Here is a 21,660-nt window from a genome sequence, read left to right on the forward strand (position 1 = left end):
GCTCGTTTTTAGTTTACCATATCGATCCTGAAAAATAACAACCTCATCTGGGTCAACTTCAGCAAGATTCATGATATCAACGAGTTCATCTTTAGTCGCGTACTTTGACAGATCAACGTCGCCGGGTTTTTTCTTGACGCGTGAAGATCTTCTTCCGTAAATATCAACCATTATAATTTAAGATCTGTTTAAAACGAATCGGTTGCTTGTATAATCATGCACGACTTTATGTGGCGGTTTGGATGATTTTGATATAGGTTAAGTACATTAATTGCCTGACGGCCGCATATTGGCGGATCTGTCATTATTTGTGTGGGTAGCGTTGAATACCAAACTTGCGCGTGAAGTGGTTCGACATACTTGATAAATTCAACAGGTGGAGCTAACCCGTATGAATCAAAATAAACAATTCCACGTGGATCAACCGCGTTTGATACCCAATGAGTACCGGGTCCTGAATTCGAGTCTAGATTAATAATACCTGTTTCGAGTTTGTTTGGTTGGTCCGGTAATTGATCTCGCATAAAAACACCTCTAAAGGCTTTTATTTTTAATTTTTTAGCAACTTTTATCAAATCAAAATTTGATGCTGGAACATCTAACGTGGAAGCCTCAGACCTTTTCCCCAACGAGATCCCGGTAATCTTATGCCGCGTCCCTTTTTTTGTATCCCTTTCCTGTTGCTTTCTTTAGAGCCATTTCACCAGCTGTTCCAACTGCACCTAATGCGGCTGCTTTTGCTACGGCTGGAGTATCAGCAGCTATTAACGCTGGAATAGCCACAAGAAGTGGAAATATACCACCCGTTTTAACCATGTCGTTGATGGCGCTCGGAGAAAGATGGAATTGAACTCCGGTTTTTGATTCTAGGGCTTTATTGAAATGTTTAATCTGATTATTTGTCAACGATAATTTGTTTGGACCACCACCAATCTGATCTCGTTTTAGTGATATTTTAGTTCCGCATTTGTTGGCGTTTTTTGATTGAAGCTTTTTGACCTGACAAGGAGTCAGAGTAACATTAACTTGACCATACAACATTTTTATATAAAATATATTTTTCTAAATAACACGATTAAAGGTTTTCCACTGGTGCATCAACGACTCTCATTCGACCACTACCACCTTCAAGTAACATGGCTTTATCGCTGAGTATGACCGCGATTGCTCTGTAGGTGCCACGAATAAGAGGTGGACCAGGTATATCAGGAGGAGGGTTAGTAACACGAGCTTGAAAGTGTATATCAACGACAGACTGTTTGGACAAATCAAGATGTTCCAGTGAAAAATAATAAATCGGATATAGATTTGTAAAATCTAACTGTGATATTTGCAAACCGGTATCCACATTTTGATCACGTCCCATGAATGACATTAAACGATGATATACACGCGCGAAGTGATTTTGATCAAAATTTAATAATATATCTTCAGCTGGTTCTTGATGTCCATTTATCCGCAAGGAAACCTCACTAACTCCAAGGTTGTCAAATATCATATGTGAACGTTCTTGATTATTCGTCCTAGCATTATCTTGCAGCGCAATAAAAATATGTCGCGGCGCAGAAACACCTTGTTGTGATGCTATATGCTATGTAAATAAACCATTAACAGAACTTTGAATAGCATCTATGGTTACTGTTAACCATGATAGCAATGATTTACCACCTTGATCCATAAAAGAGAGCAATTTTTGTTCTTCTGCGATCGCTGGAGTCATTACTGGCATCCACAATGAAAGCTTTGATATATTTACTTTGCCATCAGCCTCGCCAGATTGCATCATTATCATCACCTTTTCTTACGAGCACAATTGTGTGATTAGCTCCAAAGATGACCTTTCTGACATCTGCAAAATCCAAATTTTGAGATAATGGAATTGCGCATGAGAAATTTCTATTATCTCCTGACAACGCTGCTCGGCGCGTTGCAAATCCTAAGTTGTATCTCGCATTAACACTTTTTATAACATCAAAAGCAGCAGCTGGTCTGGCTTCGTGTTCAAAATCAACCGGTTGTGGATCAGCTGCAGTATCTTGTGGTGTCCGTAACTTAATATACTGATCATGACTAGCATGGTCAGTAATATCCTTAGCAAACATCATTGTTGGACCGGCTGATCTTGTGTAATCATCAGAATATCTCGCTAGACCAATTATTGTTGTAGCAACATCAACATCCTTCTGAATTGATTCAATATTTTTCCATCAATTATGTATGTGGCGCTATCAAACAACGCCATAATCCCGTTGTTGACAAAACCAACACGCAGATTGGCACCATATGGCGTATTAGCTACAACATTCGTTACAAGTCTACCTTCTACTTCAATAAACGCCTCAGCGGGCAAGAAATATCTACTTGTATCATGAACCTGTAATTCGATTCTCCCCCGCTGATTTGGTTGTCTTGCGTCATAGGAATAAAACTGATAATCACGTATCGGTTCATATTTAAGGACAGGTGCTTCCATATCAAATGCTCTGTCTGATTCACGCTTGAACATTTTTATTATAATTACTATTTTTCCAAATGGTGATCTAAATTATCGTCGACGAAGACCGCTTCCTGCTATTAAATTTGCTGTTATATTTCTTTCTGCTTCTTCAGATAATTGCGCTAGTTTTTGATTTGCAACCTGATTTATTATTCTACTGACATCTGCTGGCATCACTTCAGTACTTGCCAGTTTCACTGGTGGTTGTCGTTTTCGTCGCATTAATCGTGCTAGTCTTTCTCTGATTGCCGAGAAAGCCCTACCAGCAACATTGACAATTGCTCCAGGAGCTTTTTCACGAACAATATCAATAGCTTTCATCGATAATTGTTTTGCAACAGGTGCTACTTTTGGAGCTATCCTTGTGAATAATCCCTGTACAACATCACCAAGTCCATCTCCGTAAGTAGCTCTGTAGATTGGTAATCGTGAGTTTACCGCTCTGACCTGCACGGGTTTACGATGATTATTATGTATGATCATCTTATTTTATTTGCTATTTATCTAACAACTAGTCATCAACAAGTTCATCGATAAGTTCTCGGTAAACGCCGATATCCATGATACCACCTTGAAATAATCGCCGACAAATATCAGCTGCTTCATTAATTATTTCTGGTGAATTATTTCCAGCTCGTTTTCCTCCTATGAGAACTTCTAACCGTGATACATCATTGAGGATATTATCAGGACAAACAAAATTATTTCCCAGACCACTACCAGTAGCACCCGGTGCATCGTAAAATTCTTCTTCTGGAGATTGCGGTCGAGGAGGTTGTTGTTTTTGTTGTTGCTGAGGAGGTTGTTTTTCTGTTGTGGAGGAGGTTGTTTTTGTTGCTGTGAAGGAGGTTGTTTTTGTTGTTGTGGAGGAGGTTGTTTTTGTTGTTGTTGCACTCGTGTATGAAATCCATCTATTGCGTCTAAAAACGCAATATATCTAAGATCACTGTTTTTAGCATGATCAAGATCATAATGTATACGAAATATCCATTTTCGCCAGTTATCACGACTTATAGCATCATTAGCATACTCAGATTTTAAAAGTTTTTCTCGCTGATTATAAAATATTTCGATAAATTCAGCTAATTTATTTATATCATCAATTTTCTTTATTATATTAATACTTTCTTCAGTAAATTTATCGTTTATATCAACCCTAGCCCTTGCTTGCTCTGTTTCTGTTTCTGGTGCACGATCTTTTATATCACCTATTTCAGCACGAATTTTACCAATACCTTCAAGTATTTCCTCATCAGCGGGCGGAGGTTGAGCCGCAGCTATAACAGTTGGAAGATGTCGTAAAATCTTCTTTGTCTGTTTAGTTCTTCTTGCTATTTTTTCGGTTTGTTCTGCTGTTTGTTTTGATACCGGAAGAAGATCTTCCTTGATGACAGTTGTAACTTTTTCAGTAGCTGCAGTGACGGGTTTAAACAGCTTTTTAGTGCCTTCTTCGTACTCAGCTTGTGCTTCTTGCTGCGCTTGTAGATTTTTTCTGAATGAATCTTGCACGGGAAGAAATTTTTTAATTGCTTCTAATCGTTCTCGTGCTATTCTTGCAGTATGAGATTCTGGATGTACCATTATTTTTAATATAACAATTTTTTAATTAATAGCAGCAGAGAGGGAGCGACCTCAATAAAGTGTCCACGTGGTACAATAATCCTTCTTACGAATCAAAAAAAAAAACAACGACGGTATAATGATCTAAAGAAAAAAAATCATACAGAGTGACAAAAATACCTTAGATTACCCCCATGACCCGTTCTGACATAGGACCCTCTCTATCATAATATATGAGAGTATTATGATAGAGAGGGTCCTATGTCAGAACGGGTCATGGGGGTAATCTAAGGTATTTTTGTCACTCTGTATGATTTTTTTCCTTTAGATTATTATTTTTTTTTCTTAACATCAAGCTCGCGTCGAGCACCTGTGATTATCACCTGTATGGTAATTGGAAATAAAACCTGCAGAGCTTATGAAATCCAATAATTGGGAGTAGTGGAATATAGAAAAGTGAACTAGACTGTACAACAATTTTGTTTTATTATTTCCAGCAGTTTCTTTCTTGTTATTTTATATCTACCAGTTGTCTTCAGTACTGCAGGCAAAATTGAGAAAGGATATATTTGAAAAAACCTGTGTGGTGACTGTTTGTTTAATTTATACATTACAGAATTTAGCATCAACTCTGAAGGAGAATTCCAATGCATTAATATCACAGATTCTTTCACAAACACTGACATTGCAAAAGCTTCACCAGGATCTCAATTCCCAAAAGGCTGGACTGGTAGTGGCAGAACTTCAGACACCCGTAACAGATGAATCACTTAGAGGTTCACCAAATGTCACAAAGGATAGGAATGAAAGTAAGATAAGTGATAGAGGAAGACAGGCCTGCAAACAACAAGCTGATGTGACACCTCAAGGTGGTAGACCATGGGAAAATGAGGATTCATGGACAAATGTGGATGCACATCACAAGGTTAGACAACAAGATCTAAAGGAAGATGCAGATGACCTACTTACAAGTCTCTTACATAATAATCAGGTTTGTTTCTTAAAGGAAAATATTCACTGTTCTTTAGACACTCACTATGCGTAAGGCAGGGGCATATAGCATTAAGCTTGTCTGTCTGTCCAGTACATGTTTACATATATTTGTTCTGCAATTCTTATGTGTGCAACTACTCAGACCTACATTTTTCAGTGGACTGGGTTGAAACTTGCAGATTTTATTGCTATAAGACCAGTCTGTACATCTCATTCTGTCATCATTCCCTGGTGCATTTTCCAGTTATTCCCCCATTTTGGGTGTTAAAGATACAGTATGTAGTATCTGTGCTAATTCTTCTGTATTTCAATGTTGCATAGCTTTTGATGGATTGCCCAGAAACCAGACAGACATTATTATTATTATTTCATTTTGTTTCGTAATTTTTCATTTTCTTTTAAAGGTGTTTTTGACATGAAAGTATATGATACATAGATGGTACAAGATTACAACCTTAACAGTGCTCAAAGAATTTCTTTTTAGGCACAGGCTACGGACTGCTGAATTAAATTAACTCACAAGCCCTGAATGAAATTCCACAAGCCTGGACAATTCATACCTGTCAACTCTCAAGCCGATTTTGGGGTTATTTCCACACCTACCTCGTGATCTCATATCTCCTGATTTTTCACAGAGAACTCAAGATTATTACATTATGTGTGTAAATTTTCATTTCTCAGAAGAAACAAATCCACCATACATAAATAGATATATCATATGCTGTCTACAGGTGCCATATTCTGTTGTATCACTTGTGAATATTGTTGTGATGAAATAATTATTATCACACTACAAAGTTTGTTTTTTCTTCAGTAAATTGAATGTTAAGAATAAATAATATTCACATAAATTTCAGATTTTGTAAACCCCTGCAACAGTACTATATTAAAAAAAAATATAAAAATATAAAAGACTGTTATCGGTTAGTTTCAATCCCATGAATGATCACTGTGAATGCTGTGTAATGTTCTCTGGAAACAAAATCACATATTCATTTTCACCGAAGAAACTCGGCCAGGAAACACCTGGCATTTCTCTATTTATATGTAAACTTTAATTACCATGATTAGATTAAAAGAAGGAATAAAACAAAGTATACCACACAGTCTATGTGCCCCCAAAAAACTAATTCAGAGTAAATATTTTATTGAGTAAAGTGTTACATGCCTTAAGAGTTAAACTTAAGGAAATAAGGTGGGATATAAAATGTGTGAAAAACAGTTGCCATATGTTTCAATAACCTGTGACTGCAGATTTGAACTGTTAAAATGAAGTCCTAGGCATTGTAAATTACAACAAAATAGAGATTTTATTTATTTGCCAATCAATTGCTGGTGCTTATATACACACACTGTAGAACATGGTTTCTTTGAAGTATGTCTGAAGGGCAGTCCTTTCACAAGATAAATGCAATGATAAGGATTAACTGTTAATTAGTCACGCTGGTTTTATTGTTTGTGTACTCAAGTCTAACCTTTAGCTGTTTATGCAGTTAATCCACAGCTGACTAGAATATGAAAAGTGGGGTTTGTCCTGGGGGAAAATAAGGCATGTCCAGGGAGAAATGATGCACCCCATGGGTTCTCGCATATTGGGGCAAGGGGGTGGGGGCAATAAGCACTTCCCCCAATTTCAACTTTAAACATGTTTTGTCCTACATCCATAAAGTATCATGGCAGACCACTGTGTCCCCTCCCAAAAAAAAAGTTTCTGCAGTGCATCTGGCTTTCCTTTGAGAATTTCACCCTTATTAGACCTGGAATATTGGTCAATATTTATTGAAACTAGTGCTTAAAAAAGACCACATAAAAACCTTTCCATTTTATGTCCAAATCACACTATTTTATTTGCTGTTCTCCCTACTTGGCTTTTCAAAAAATTGGTAGGTATGCTGATCTCCAATTTCCACATGCCCAAAATTTCCCGTTTTAATATTGTCACAAAATGTTGCAATAGCCTCAATTCGAATATAAATTTAATAAAAATGAATTACATGAACACTATTCCAGTAACTCATATGATCATGCTTTGCATTCTATATATGCAGTAAAATCCAGCTTCATAGAAATATTGCTGCTGTTCACAGACTTGTCAAAAATATAATACATATGGCTTAAACATTCTCATTCAAGGCAATAATATGTAATAAGTTTTGTTCTTGTACGTGTACCATCTCTTTGATTTACCTATAATGGGTTGTTCCACTTCCTGATCCTACCTATGCAAATTAGCACAATGGTTTCACCCACTTCAACCTTCTACACATCTCACTAGCTGTTGTCAGACAGTTAGTGAGACTTTGATTTTATACCTGACCTCTTTTCCTTTAATTGCTGCTATTTAAACTGCCCAAGGGATAGTTTTGTATCAGTTCCAATCATTACAGATTACCGTTTATACAGACTACATGTAACTGGCATAGATTGTTGTTTTTGTTTTTGTTATTATTATTTTTATTTTTTTAAGATTACTGAAAATTGTGTTTTCTCAAAACAGGTCTATGTCTTGGGTTTTGTGAGTACAAATCGTATTTTAGCAAAGCTTCCATTTGATTAAAATCAGATCTCAATTTCACATAAGAAAGTGGTAGTCTGATTTAGATTATGGAATGCATGTCAACATCTTGAAAATACATTTACTCATTTCATCAGTGTGATCAAAGTTTCCTCAGGCAAACTAATTTTTTTTGGACAAACCTGATCGGCAGATCACTTTGAATACAGGATGAGCCCGAACTAAAATTAGAGGAGTCCTTGGCATTGGGCTATCGGATTATTTTAGCACTGCTTAAGATAAACATGAATATATTTCCTGACAGTTCATTTTATAACATTAAAATAAAAAGAAAGAAGTAAAGAAAACAGAAAATGGAGAATAGTAAAAGAAACACTGTTTACATATGTATTTTAAAGATAACATTTCATTATATATGGAAAAAAATTGGCATTTCTACATAATAAATATTATATTTCTTCCCATGAGAATTTAGATGTTCAGGCCCCAAAGTCAGTTCCTAGAAGTGAATTAGCTCTTTTGAAGAAACATTTTCCTCCATTTACTGCCCTTGCATTTTTCTGATTACATCATAAACTGTGACATGTTCCTTTTGCATCATGATGGCTATAATCAGAATGAATATCAGTGTCTTCTGTTCTGCAGCATTTAAATATCATCGACACAAATATTAGACATATACATTTAAGAGTGTAGTACCAACAGTATAAAAAAATCTTCAAAAGGAATGAACATCTTGAAAAACATGACAAGAAATACCACAGTTCTATGGACGTCCTCTGTTTGACTCAAACTTAGAGTTGTTGAAGATATGAATACAATTTCTGATCCAATCCATTTACAACCATGTATGATATTCCAGTCACTATATTGATGGATACTTTTTTGAGGGGCCCCGAGTGGCCGAGTGGTCTAAAGTGCTCTCCGTTACAGATCACTGCCATCTCACCTCTGTCTGCGTGAGTTCGAGTCTTGGATTCAGCCAGTGTGGGTATGTGAGAAAGCATGCCAGTAGCTTCTCATGGGTCGGTGGTTCTTTCCGGGGTTTTCCCGGGTTCTTCCTCCACCATTAATACTGGCCACCAATTATAGCCTATCGTGTGCTGAAAAATGGCATTAAACCCTACAACAACTTGTCTGAGGACATAATGAGCCTGACACTTTAATGAAACTTAATACCAGTCAAGACATTTTTACTCACTTCAGCATGTGTCTCCCCCAAACAGCGATGGAGAACAGATAAGCCATTCAAGGATCCATTCATCTGTTTATTAATCAAGTTGACAATCTCATATTTCCACCAGGATTGATGTTTATAAACAGTATGATGCTATGATGGACATATAAATAACAAACCTGTATAAAACCACGGCAGTTTAATACTTAGCAATACAAGCTTAAAGAATACTTATCTACAAAATATAGAATAGACAGCTCTTGTAATTAAAAATATAAATTTCAAGAGAGTCTTCTAACCTGTTCATATTTACCCCTATAGTTGACATAGAAACTTGTTTCAGGTTTTTATGTTTTTACTGCTACTCAAGCCGAATCCTGACTGCATGACAGTTATGTCATTTGAAACCAGGCTGCATCAGTATAGTCTGAAACTAAGTACACCAGCTGCAATAAAAGGTTATGACAATATAAAGAATTGTTGCATGACTGAAAATGCAGCAGTACCGGCAGCCCTACTGACTAAAGGTGTATAAATTTCCCACCTACAAGATATGGTGGTCAGTTGAATAAATGAATCAAGAAGACCATGTTCCTCTGAGAAGTTACAAAGATAATGAAACTGGTCATAGATCAGGGGTGACTTTACCATCCTTGCAGGTGGGAGGGTATGCCTCCACATCCTATCAGGCATCACTTTTTTTCATTTTAATTTAATCAGAAGTGAAGGTGACCTTCTGCATGAAACCAATCTGACAGATTCCAAAATCACAGAGAGCCCAACAAGTCTCTACAGAAGTATCAGCACTTCTATCCAACTTCTCCACAACCACAATGAATAAAAGAGATATAAACATTTAACAAAATGAGAAAACTGAACATTCCAGCTTCAAACACCAACAAGCCAAGCATTTGCTACTACATAAGTGTCTATACATTTTGAACAATCAGACCAATCAGATCACAAAATAAACTGAATTCTTTATCAGATATTAGAAGTCATCTGATTTGATACAAAGCTCTCTAGTAGCAATATTAATCAGAAAGGTAGAGAATGTCACATACTCTACTGCTGGTAGGGATCAACATCTCTGTTTAAATGGAAGTCCAGGCTTATTTAACCGAATTAAATTTATACTCAGGAAAGTATTTCTTGCTGCTACCTGTTCTTTTTCCTATCAAACTACCTTTGTTTTTTTCAATAATTATATTAAGATCCAAAAATTTGGAATATTAATATCAAAGATGTAAAGCTGACATTAAAGATTTCTCTGACCCATCAACATTGGTTATATATGTATTTTCCTTACAATATGGACTAAATTCTCTGCACACAGAAAAAACATATATGGGGAAAGTGGATCCTGTCTGCATCCTCTTTCTAATCCAAACTAACTGGAGACTTGAACATTACATAAGATTTCATGTTTCAGTGTAAAAGGTACCCAATTTATCATCATTTTATCAAAATGTAAAAAATATATAACTTCATCAATAAATGGCCATACAAGAGAGTCAAATGCTTTTTAAAAGCCAGTCAAAATAAGCAGTCCAGGAATGGTGTGCTTTTAGTGTAAACATTAAACCATATTAGTTTCTAATCTCCCCAGTGAATCATCCTTTTAGAAACCCTGTTTGATTCTTATGTATAATTGTTGGAAGCATGGTTTTAATCCTGCATGCAATACATGCAGAATCCACTTTGTATGACACATTTAGAAGTAACACAGGTGTCCAGTCTGAAATATACTTGAAACAACTTCTTTGAAAAAAATTATTAATGAGAATTTGACAAACTTTGACAAATTGCCTGAAAGCCCTAAAATTTACACGAAGAATGTGATATGCTATAAACTGCACTAAAAGAGAAAATCTTGAAGCAATTTTTTGTTTCATAACTGAGCAGCAGAATTTAAAGACAGTCACAGGAAGGATCCAACAAACCAGACTAAATTTATTTGCTAACTATTCTGCATTTTGACTGTAATGCAGAAGCCAGCCAGGTCCACTTGGGCATTATGGAGTGCTTCAGCTTTGTTTACAGAGTGGATGGCAGGAGGGGCATTTTGATACTTATTTCAAATGGGGAACATTTTGTAACAATGGGTATATTTTGCAACCAAAGAACTAATATACAATCATCAGTTTCCAAGTGTCATCTCTTTTGGAAGTAAACTCAAACAAAAGTACATTGATATATGCATCAAGCATTAAAGAAACATAATTATATTTGAATTTAATGAAAACAATCATACTTTTATATAGTCTTTTTGTGATGTAGAAACAAGGATGGTGACTGTTGAAGAGATGGCTATGGAGGTGGTCTCTTTAATTTATCTAAGGGGGAGTGCTGTCTTGTTGTTTTCTTCCAGTATTACTGATATTATTCCATTACACTGGATGACCTTCTATTTGGTCTAAAATATAAATTCCTTAGCATATGTTATATAGGGAAGATAATGAAACCCCTAAATTTGCATATTATTATGGAAGTAAATGTGAAGAGTTGGCATGAGGGTAATTAATTACATTGGCTCACAGACTGGTGAACAGATGTAAATTATTTATCAAGTCAACTAATGCTAGAAATACAACTGTAAACATTATGTGAGGTCAATTAGAATGAGGTAAAATATCTCACAGAATTCAGTCACTTTTATGCTGTCATTATTTAAAGTTTATAGTATTCATAACAAAAAACAATTTAATATTATGCAATCTCTTTTGTGCCATAATTTTTAATGAAGATTTTGTATTAGTTGATTGACTTCTGTATTGGGTAAACACTGTAATATCTTTAATTTTCAGGGACTTTTCATCAACTTATTTTCTCATGTACAAATTAAATATTAGTAACATATGAAATAAACTTATTATTACAAAAAGTGTGCATTCTTTTATTAAAATAAATGTTCCTTGTACAAAAGTGAGAGTAAAATAAATATAATTATTATTATGGATCAATGGTATATAAAAATTTGATGTTATAACAAATTCCAGAACAATTCAATAGATAGCTTAAAACAACTTTGTAATTAACAACTTTAAGCCTGAAGCAATAAAAAGCTGTTTGTTGCCAGGACATCTATCTTGCCTTTTTTGCACATACTTTAAAAGGAACATGATAAAACCATTGACAATGAAGTTCATCTAGGATGTGGATGGACATCAGATGTCAAAGTGATTGTAGTATTGACCCTCTGCCGGGGTAGGCTTTGTAAAAAAAAACTACATTAATTATCATATTAATAAATAAATTAGGGATAATTTGATCTAGATTGCATACATACACCTTACAGTTTGTAAACTATGCATTTTGACTCAGATTTTTGCACTGTTGAACTTAAAGTAAAATCTGTCTAGAAAGCACCTTGTCTGCAAACCTCACAGCCTGGAACCTGTTTATTATGCACACATGAAAGAAAGGCACATGAATATGTCACATTCTAGTGGGAAGAGTCTATGGTATTTGACATAAATGGTGATTGTTTCCTTGCATTTAATATCAGTAGCATATATCCTGTTAAAGAGTATATAATGTATTCATGCTAACAATTTATATTACCGCTAATACATATTTTCAGTGAGTATTCAACAGGTTTGATAATAGGCATAACCTGCTAAAAGGATAAACAGAGTATGGGCAATATTAAAATCAGTGAACCTAATACTGCCCTTTTGGCAGTATGATAAGCTTTGTCATTATAACTGTCATCATATCATTGTATAAAATATTCATATCAAGGTCATATGTTTACACAATGTATACAATTTTTATCATCATTCTTTGCAGACCGTTCTCATGAATCAAGCCAAAGTTATACAAGGAACTGTGGAGACTCAAATTCACTGGTTTCAGTGTTTACAAGAAGAAGTAGGCAGTCTTCTGTCCCCAGACTCTGAGTCATCTTCAAGTGAGCCAGACAAGAAATTTCTTGAGAAGTACAGAGTGATTGAGGACGAAAAAATCACTTTGACTAAAAATTTTGAAAAGCTAGAGGCAACAAATAAGAATTTACAAAGAGAAGTTAGAGAGCTAAAGAAAAAATATGATGGCTTAGATAAAGAAAATAGTATTTTGAAGAGCAAACTGGCAAAATTCAACCCGCCATCTTGGGTACAATGTGCACCACCCAAGACACAAGGTAGTAGTGATGTTCCATTATAAGTGTTTCGGTTTGGATTTACTAAATAATCAGTTATGAATTCAGTGATTGATTTTTGCTCAATTTCAGTTCTAAACTATTTCCCTTATTTCATACTTTAGGCTATTTTAAAATAGATCAGTCTTGTCAAAACATCATATGGAGAGATTGATAAATTTTCAGTTGATCATTAATAATTTACATTAAGCTGATGATCAGACATGAAATTCATTAATCCAGTTCCCAGCACCATACTGCAGTATCTTACAGTGTTATTTTATACCAATTGATTGTAATGGAAGTTGAATAATCTCATATTTGTCTTCCCAGCTGGTGTCCCCTATTCTGTGGAGAAAATAGTATTGCCTATCCTATCATATCCCTCCTCAAATCCATTCATTGCTTCATACATTTCTTTTGCCACTATATGTTATCAACTTTCAAAAGAACTCTATCAAAATTTGCCCAAGAATTATGAATTAGGTTTGATCTTAATATAAATTTGAAGGACTTCCTGGCTTAACACAAAATTTCATGTAGGTCAAGTAACTATAAATAACCTAGGTCAAGATTCATTTTCACTTATCCCTGAAAAATTTGAGTTCTGCGTGGTCCTGTTTGATTTAAAGCTTACCCTTGCATCTTGAATAGGGACATCTTCAGTTGTATCATATACATTATTAGCTGTGGCACTATACACAAGACTTTAAATTAAAAAACTTTACCTGAAATTTTTTATTCATGAAATGTGCTGTTTTATGTTTGAAAATGTTAATCTTCTCCCTGCACACAGGCTGCTCTTAGCCAAAACCTGACCCCGTCTCCCTTACTTTGAAGAACAGGTCACTGTTGTGAAAATTAAGGTATAGCACTTATATTTTTTGCAGGACTCGGATATATATATATATATATATATATATATATATATATATATATATATATGCAAAGAAGCAGCACGAGAAATATTTTCATTAATATTTGTTTCCAGATTTAAGTAACATAGAAAATGCAGTTACTATGGTTGAGAGAGTTGCTTTATTTTAATTTAATATTGAAATTCTTTAACTTTTCAGAACAAAACTATATATATTTGCAGAATATTCTAATCCTTTTAGTTCAACTACTCATGGACTTAGTTTTAATAACATTAATATAAATTTTATCATCTTGATTCAGTAACATGCATGTGATTTCTTTATGAAAGTACTTAATATAAAAAAGTGTGTAGGCCTTTTTTTAATGTGCAATTATTGCTCACATATGTAAAGGCCGCTGGTTATAAGACCACTTTCCTGCTGAAGTCTGGTCTTTTAAAATCGGGACTGCTGTTTGACATTAAAATGGATAAGCCCATCATTTTTAAAAGCACAGATAGAAACCTCAGCTATAGCTCAAAATTGAGAGGTCATTGTATCACTAATAACACAGTTTATTTACTCACCTTTTCAGCTTATAGATAACGATACGTAGGTGAGATAAAAAGGGAATTTCAAGTTAAAATGAAAGAACATCTCAAAGACATCTGTAGAAGAAAGATAAATATTTCAAGCTGCTTAATCATGAATGTAGATTGTGTACAGTATCAGATGATAGAAACTATTTCATCTTGTACCAACATTAAACATAGTGGTAGAGAATATTTGTGGATACACCAGTTGCATGCTTTATTTGGGAATTTCCAGGCATGTTATTTCACAGTGTCTTTAATGTACATCTACCAATGGTGGGACTTGGGTAAGATCAGTATTGTGTATAAAAAATTTCTGATTGTTTAGTTTAAGTTCATGGCCATAGTTGTTATGGGTGGCTGTTAGAGTAGGGATAAAACTATGCTTAAATACCTGGTTGGCACTTCTCAAGGTTAGTGGGGAAAAAAATAGTCCTTTTTTTCTACTGAGATTAAACTTGTTTGGGTCTTGCTTGATAAACCATTACTGCTGCTATTTCCATGATTATGTTTAGTATTGGTCTATAATGGGGCTGAAAAGTTATATTTTTACTGAAATTCACCCCTTTTCAGAGGGTGGACAGATGGATTTACACATAAATGGGTGAAATAACCTCAGGGAAAGTGTACCATGTTTATTGGCACACATAACAATATGTACATGTTGATGATTGCATTGTAATATATAATGGATGTATTTTCATCTGACAAGGTGCATGCAGTTGTATGGACAATACTGTTTAGTGCTACTGCGGATGGAAGTGATAAAGACAAAATCTGAATTAAGGCATTTATGTGACCATAAACAAAAAATAATGAGATGATACACTAAATGCAGAGAAAATGAAAATAAAATGCAGATTTGGTAATATTGTCAGTTTAGAGTATGTACCAGGATGTATGTACATCTTTGTTTATTTGCAGTGAGATGTCAGCTGTACTGCCCAAGGAAAACAGACCTAACAGACAGTGTTATTACAGAACTAACAAGCATGCTAAAACTTAAGATGGATTTATTCAGTCTGGAGCTCAACATGATAAACTGTGAATCTACCACTCAGATCATTAGATCCTTGCCTTTGATAGTTATTTGTCTGTATGCTTCTCGTCTTGGTACAGATGTCTCAAATGCACTGCAGAAAGTTCCAGGCAAGTTGCTTTGTTCATTTGTATTCCAATATTTTTATCCCCAGCTAACACAATAGAGAGTTGATGTCACATTTTACCCATTCATTCAAGGGTTTGTTTACTTTTTTTTATTAATTTGTATTTTCATCAATTTGTTTGTTGCAGCTGCCTGTATATGCTGTCATACTGTCAGTACATGCAAGCTGATAATACTTTACTTCAACACTAAACTGACAAAGCCTCAGTTGTTGATGCAACTTATTGACTGGTATATTACAATAATATTTCCTTCTTCCATGGGATGATATAGTCTTAGACTCCCAAGCAGTGGGTAATGGGCTCAAATCCTATCCAGACCAATCTGTATCAGCTGTCATAGAGTATATGTTTCCAAGGTTCTTAACTTCCATTTCTGAGAATCTTCTATACCAGTCAGTGTATTGTGTGTGTGTGTGTATATATATATATATATATATATATATATATATATATATATGTTGCTGTTGGCATGGGGATTCATGTTTACATATCAAAACACCTTGTTGTGATTTGATTGTCTGTATGTTAACAATAAAAGAAAGACAAAAGTAGAACTTCAAAAACTCAAACTGCAATTTGTCAGTTGCTATGGTACAAGGAAGGTTGTAAAAGTTTTATTCTCCCGTTAAGGGGTTCAGCTGATATTTCAGTATCCACTCTATCTTATCATCCTTTCACTGTTGGAGACCTCAGATTCATGAGGAATAATGACCAGGAAGTTTGGGCTATCGCTACTTCATGAGCCTATCTCAATTCTCAGTCACTAATTTTTTGAGGATATTATGAAATTGCATTTTGAACATCACACATAACCTTTTAAATTTACCTTCAGTCCTTAAAAACCCAGAGCCAATGTACTTTTTGTCTGAGTCCAATTTTTTATTCCAAACCAGAGACACAGATTACTGTTTATAACAGAATTTGAGTGGCTGTGGTCTCAGGGGAGTAATGTTTAATGTGATCTCCCTCACAGTAAATCAGCCACCCTCCTTACTAACAAATTTAGTTTAATAATAGTGACAAGTAACATAATACTAATATTAGAATTGAGATTTTTGTGGTAGTAAAACTAATTTTAATTATGTACTAGTTTCCTGTCACTGTTGGATGCCCTTCTGCTACACCAGTGATATCCTTCATTGGCTCAGCATCCTTTAAAAGAATGAAAACTTGCCATTGCAGATGAGCCAGTGATGTAGATCAGACTAAGTTGATGCATGTACTAGTAATTTCTAGAACAGGAGGATGGTGCATATATCACAGACATGGTTTTTCCATTATGGAAAGATTACTTAGTACCTTAATAATTGTGACAGGTAAGTATTATAAATGTATGATGAACATTAGTTTTATTCCAACTCAGAACTACATTTTTACAAATAATAAAGCACATCCCCTTAGCATAGTTTATTTTAAATCAGTAAAATTAGGCTGTGATCATCTTGCATATTAGTAATTTTGCTTTTTTGAATAATTTTCTCTGTTACAGTTGGTCCTAGTGTGGCTGTTTTGGTACTTCATCACAAGGATATTCATGCACTTCCAGCACAAACAAGTGACAAAATTCTGACTGGGGATGAGTACAGGAATATAGGTGCCATCATTGACATGGCCTTTCTTTCACAGAAGGGAGTTTACCCCTGTAACATGAATGACAGAGGCTTGGATGATCTTACTAACTTTATAAAAACACATTCAAACAAGTAACTGTATTATTTGCTCTAATTGGTTGCTTTCATGATTGTTTTTAGCTGTACAAGTTTTGTCTGCATTATTGATGCATATTATTTTTATCCACTGTAAGTTCAACAATTATTCATGTATTCATCATGAAAATATTGAAAAGTTTTTATATTTAGTCATGATGTGCCCAGAAAATATCCATATCATGTGTGAATTTATTGAAGACCTGAACTGCACTACTTTTAAATGAAAATTTGAAATGGAACCAGTACCCAGTCAGTAAGGAATTATGTGACAGGTTTGCATTATGGTAGCCACATCTGGCCATCACTAATGTTTTTATTTGTATCAACATCATAATGCCATTGTTTTGTTGTTTAACAACAACAGCAACTTTTAGTGTCTGATTGGTAATGTTTGGAATACTTAAAAGAATTTCTGATTCATGGGATCTATTTTATGTATGACAATGAAGCTTTTCAACCTAATTATTAACTTTTCTTTTATTAAAGTATTCTTTTTATGATTTGTAAGATCTTCTGTCATCATGAGAATGTTTAACGTGGTTAAATAAATAAAACAAAGACCTTAAGATGATTTGTTCAAAACATTCATTATTTAAAGACATTTACAAAAGGATTCATTTAATTTTTGACAAAAGACCTTCAAAATTATATATTGTTGTATAAACAAGAACTGAATTTTCTGTAAAATCAAATTCTCTTCTTGTAGTTCAATAAACCAGTCCCAAATCCTGTATTGATACATGGCTCTTTACCTGTTGTTTATATCATTATTTTAAGCAAATATGCAGACCTTTACTTATTTGGACTAGAAAAGTACTTTTCATCAGTCCATGAGTTCAGGAAATAGGGTCAGAATTTGGAAAATCTTATCTGTAATTTTAATAAAAGTGAATATATTGACATTGTTGACTATTGTTTGTCATAAAGAATTTCAAGTGCTTTAGTGGGTGCAAAACAAAAATATATGATATTTACAATTTGAAATAAAACATGAAATTATGCATGGATGATTGTTGCTATTGTTAGTTTATTGTTATCATTTATTAAATGTAGTCATATGGTTGAGATATCTCTGGATTGTACATAGTCTAATTTTAGACAGAAATTCATAATTATCACAGTAAAATAGTTTAGTCTGTGAACTTTCCTGTGGCTTAAGGTTAGAACTGACTTGTTTTCCTTATTATTATCATCCACATAATATGTGGGATGAATATAGTTATCACCTAGTCACTTTCTGCCTGTCTGTCTGTCTTTATATATTTTTTGTTTATGGAATATAACTCTCAAACCGTTTAAATTTTTTCGACCAAGCTTGGTAAATTTGTCAAGCAAGTTGATTAGAGTCATATTTATAAACTTTTTCATTAAGTATTTTTTAATGATATCATTGACGCATAGTGTAGCATAATTGGTATAAAGGTACTGCCATAAGTAGTATCAAACTGAGTGTTTAAGCATAGGGTACTTTCAATAGAACATCTCCATATATGATACACAATTGCTTGTCCAAACATAAAAGTTTAAATAAGCCATGGACCATGGGAATATGACATCTTTTTGTAGACTTGTGTTATAAATGCTGTTATCAGTAAAACTAGCATATTTCTTTTCAGAGAAAATGATTTTAAACTTTTTACATAGGCAATATATTTTTCATAGCTAGCGTTTATTTAACAACTATTACTGTTTCCCTATAATTTGTTTCAAAATGTTATAAACATTTTTTTTTCTGTAGCCATATTTTTATAAATTAGTTACTATCAATTGACATGTACTTAATAATTTCCTCCACAAACATGATTAATTCTGTCATGAAGAAAAGTATTGTTGACAGTACCTACTTGAATTAAACTGGTTTCTCCAAGAATGAAATTAATCATATTAACAAAATCTATGACAGATATTAGCCATCATAGTAGTGAAAACTTTATTTGCACACAGTTGAAAATTGTTTTTTTTTACTGTAGTAAAATTTTTTTTACTAAAGTGAAAAATAATTTTACTTCAGAGGAAATGCATGACTGTGATATCATAAGTGTATCTGTTAATCAGGCATGGTGTCGATTACAGATGCTCAATTACGATTGGCATTGATTACAATTATGATTGCAATTACACTTTATTAAGAAACCATGATAACTATGACAATTACAGGGGGATGATTATGATTCAGTTGCTTTGTATTTGCCTATGGTTTGTTTTTGTATAACTGGAAAAACTTTTATCTCTTTGTAAATGTTTATTGACAATTATTTACATGCAGAATAACTTGCCAGATGAGCACTGCTTAGCTCTGTCTACATCACGGTCACATCAACAATTTAAGTTCTTACTGTTTTTGGTTGTAATCATGATTACTCTACATAATTACACTGCCAGTGATGGATGATTATGATTACATTTAAAGAGCTTCTGAAATCAATGATTATGATTAAGATTGCAGCTTACCCTGCAATTGATTACAATAGATTATGATTACATTCATGAACGGCCCCTGCCTGCAGTTAATTTTTTTCCATGCATTAGGTTATTAGATTATTGTTCCACTTTCCTTTGCAAGTTAAATTATATTTACCTTACATAAAACTATTCTCACTACGAAATATTTCACAACTTGGTGAGGGATAAGTGTATGAATAGTATGGACCTTGTTTGTTGACCACCAAAAATCAAACATTATTTTGGAAATTCTAAATATATTGCCATCATCATGAATAATTAAGAAGTTGAAACACCTTCATAAAATTTTCGAGCTTTTAAGAACTGTTTTTGCAGTATCCAATGGCTTTAAAGTGTAAAATCATCCAATTATTAAAGTCCTGGGCACTGTTGTTATTTATTAGTTATTTCAAAAACCACCAAAACATAACCACAGCTCACAAAGTTACTATATATTGTCAGGTCAGTATCATCAAATTTTCCACCTTAAAATATCACACATATTCTTAACTTGATAAGAGTGTTTGTAAACCGTTTCAGGGCCTGATCCAGTTAGGCTTCCCAACACTTAAAATATTCAGAGAAAAAGAAATAAAAGGAAAAAATGTTATAGCAGTTGCATACTGGACTTTAGGTTAGACAAGTAAAGCACTTTATTCTTGTCTTATAACTCAGTTTAATGCTATGGTTAACAGAAACTAATCTATGTTGTGGTTTGGACAAAGACAAGGAAATCTCAGTCAAGGGGTTACATTATAATGTAACCCCACCACAGGGATTCTGTTGTGTTGATAGAATCACTGACATACATTATTTTCTCACCCAAATTTTTACAACTAAATTAAAATAACCCTGCACCCAGCAGATTCAAAACAGTGTTCATCAGGTACTGTTATTGCTTCTCACTCCATATAAAGGTTTTGTACTCTTTATATGAAAATCTGAATGATTATCTAAAGTAGAATCTAGCTATATATGCTGCTGTTAGAAAATGGGAAAAATAAATCAAGAAAAATGTTAGAATTGTTATGTGTTGGAAGAAACACTAAGTACGCAAGTTCTCCGCATGAGAAAATAGAAGCATAAAAACATTTGATATTATTATTGTCACATTTAATTGATGGATGTCATATGAAGTTGAAAAATAATTAATATCTTTTATATGGTTAAGTTTTAACTTTCATCAGTTCTAATTTGGAAAATGTTCTGTGATAGGCAACAGTATGATACTGTGCAGTAAAGTATGTCTGCTGGGTACAGTTCTGACGAAGTGAATAGTGAAATCAGGAAATTTCTAATTCATGACTCTTGGAAATTTTTATTTTCCATCCTGGAAATATGGCAAGTGTTGCTATCACTAGTGCAGTGATACGCTACATGGAAATCTTTTTGTGGAACAGGGTGTGGACTGATGAATGAACCACTCTGGTTGGTAAGTTCAGGAGTTTTTATTTGCGATTGTATTATTATACAGATGTGGTGGATTGTGGGTGTTCAACAATGTTAGAAGAAACATTTCTGGTTTTTGATGGCTTTGCAGTAGCACTTAAGAGAGTTTGGTTTTGTGTGGCCAGTGATGCATATTGCCTGTGTCTGGAGCTCTATCAAATACCTTGACTTTGTGTGTGTGTGTGTGTGTGTGTGTGTGTGTGTTTCAGAATATTGTGTATGGTGTTATCAAAGTTAGAGAGACCTTAAGTTGCTTTATGATTGAATTTCTTTTGTTAAATATCTTCTTGTTCTTGGATTATAACAACTCCATCAAGCACAGCAGAAAACATAAAGTAGTTCCTAAATCATGGACAACAAGACTGAGAAGACAGGTCTGAGATAAACAGACTGAGATGGTAAAAGTAAAGTTAGGAAAACATTTCTTTGTTGCATGGGTGAGAAATTGCACATACATTAAAATAGATTAAAATATACTCCACTTATTTCACTTGTAAACCAATTAAATATTTTTAAAACTAAATATTATGATCAGACAATTATGAGTTTGTTCACAAATA

At 33.9% G+C, this 21,660-nt stretch overlaps 1 protein-coding gene across 5 annotated transcripts in view; it reads left to right on the plus strand.

Annotated features, from left to right (window-relative positions):
• LOC149805093 (uncharacterized) overlaps positions 1 to 18,214 on the plus strand; it is a 53,309-nt gene extending 35,095 nt beyond the window's left edge. For all 5 annotated transcript variants that reach the window (XM_089947300.1, XM_089947314.1, XM_089947307.1 and 2 more), the window contains exons 3-6: positions 4,674 to 5,048; positions 12,535 to 12,886; positions 15,258 to 15,482; positions 16,990 to 18,214. In XM_089947300.1, coding sequence (XP_089803426.1) covers positions 4,674 to 5,048; positions 12,535 to 12,886; positions 15,258 to 15,482; positions 16,990 to 17,207 — 1,170 coding nt within the window. In that variant the 3' untranslated portion in view covers positions 17,208 to 18,214. The remainder of the gene's footprint in view (positions 1 to 4,673; positions 5,049 to 12,534; positions 12,887 to 15,257; positions 15,483 to 16,989) is intronic.
• Positions 18,215 to 21,660: the final 3,446 nt, after the last annotated feature.

Source organism: Sinohyriopsis cumingii, chromosome 2 (genome assembly GCF_028554795.1).
Source record: "Sinohyriopsis cumingii isolate HCF-2022 chromosome 2, ASM2855479v2, whole genome shotgun sequence".
Lineage (NCBI taxonomy): Eukaryota > Metazoa > Mollusca > Bivalvia > Unionida > Unionidae > Sinohyriopsis > Sinohyriopsis cumingii.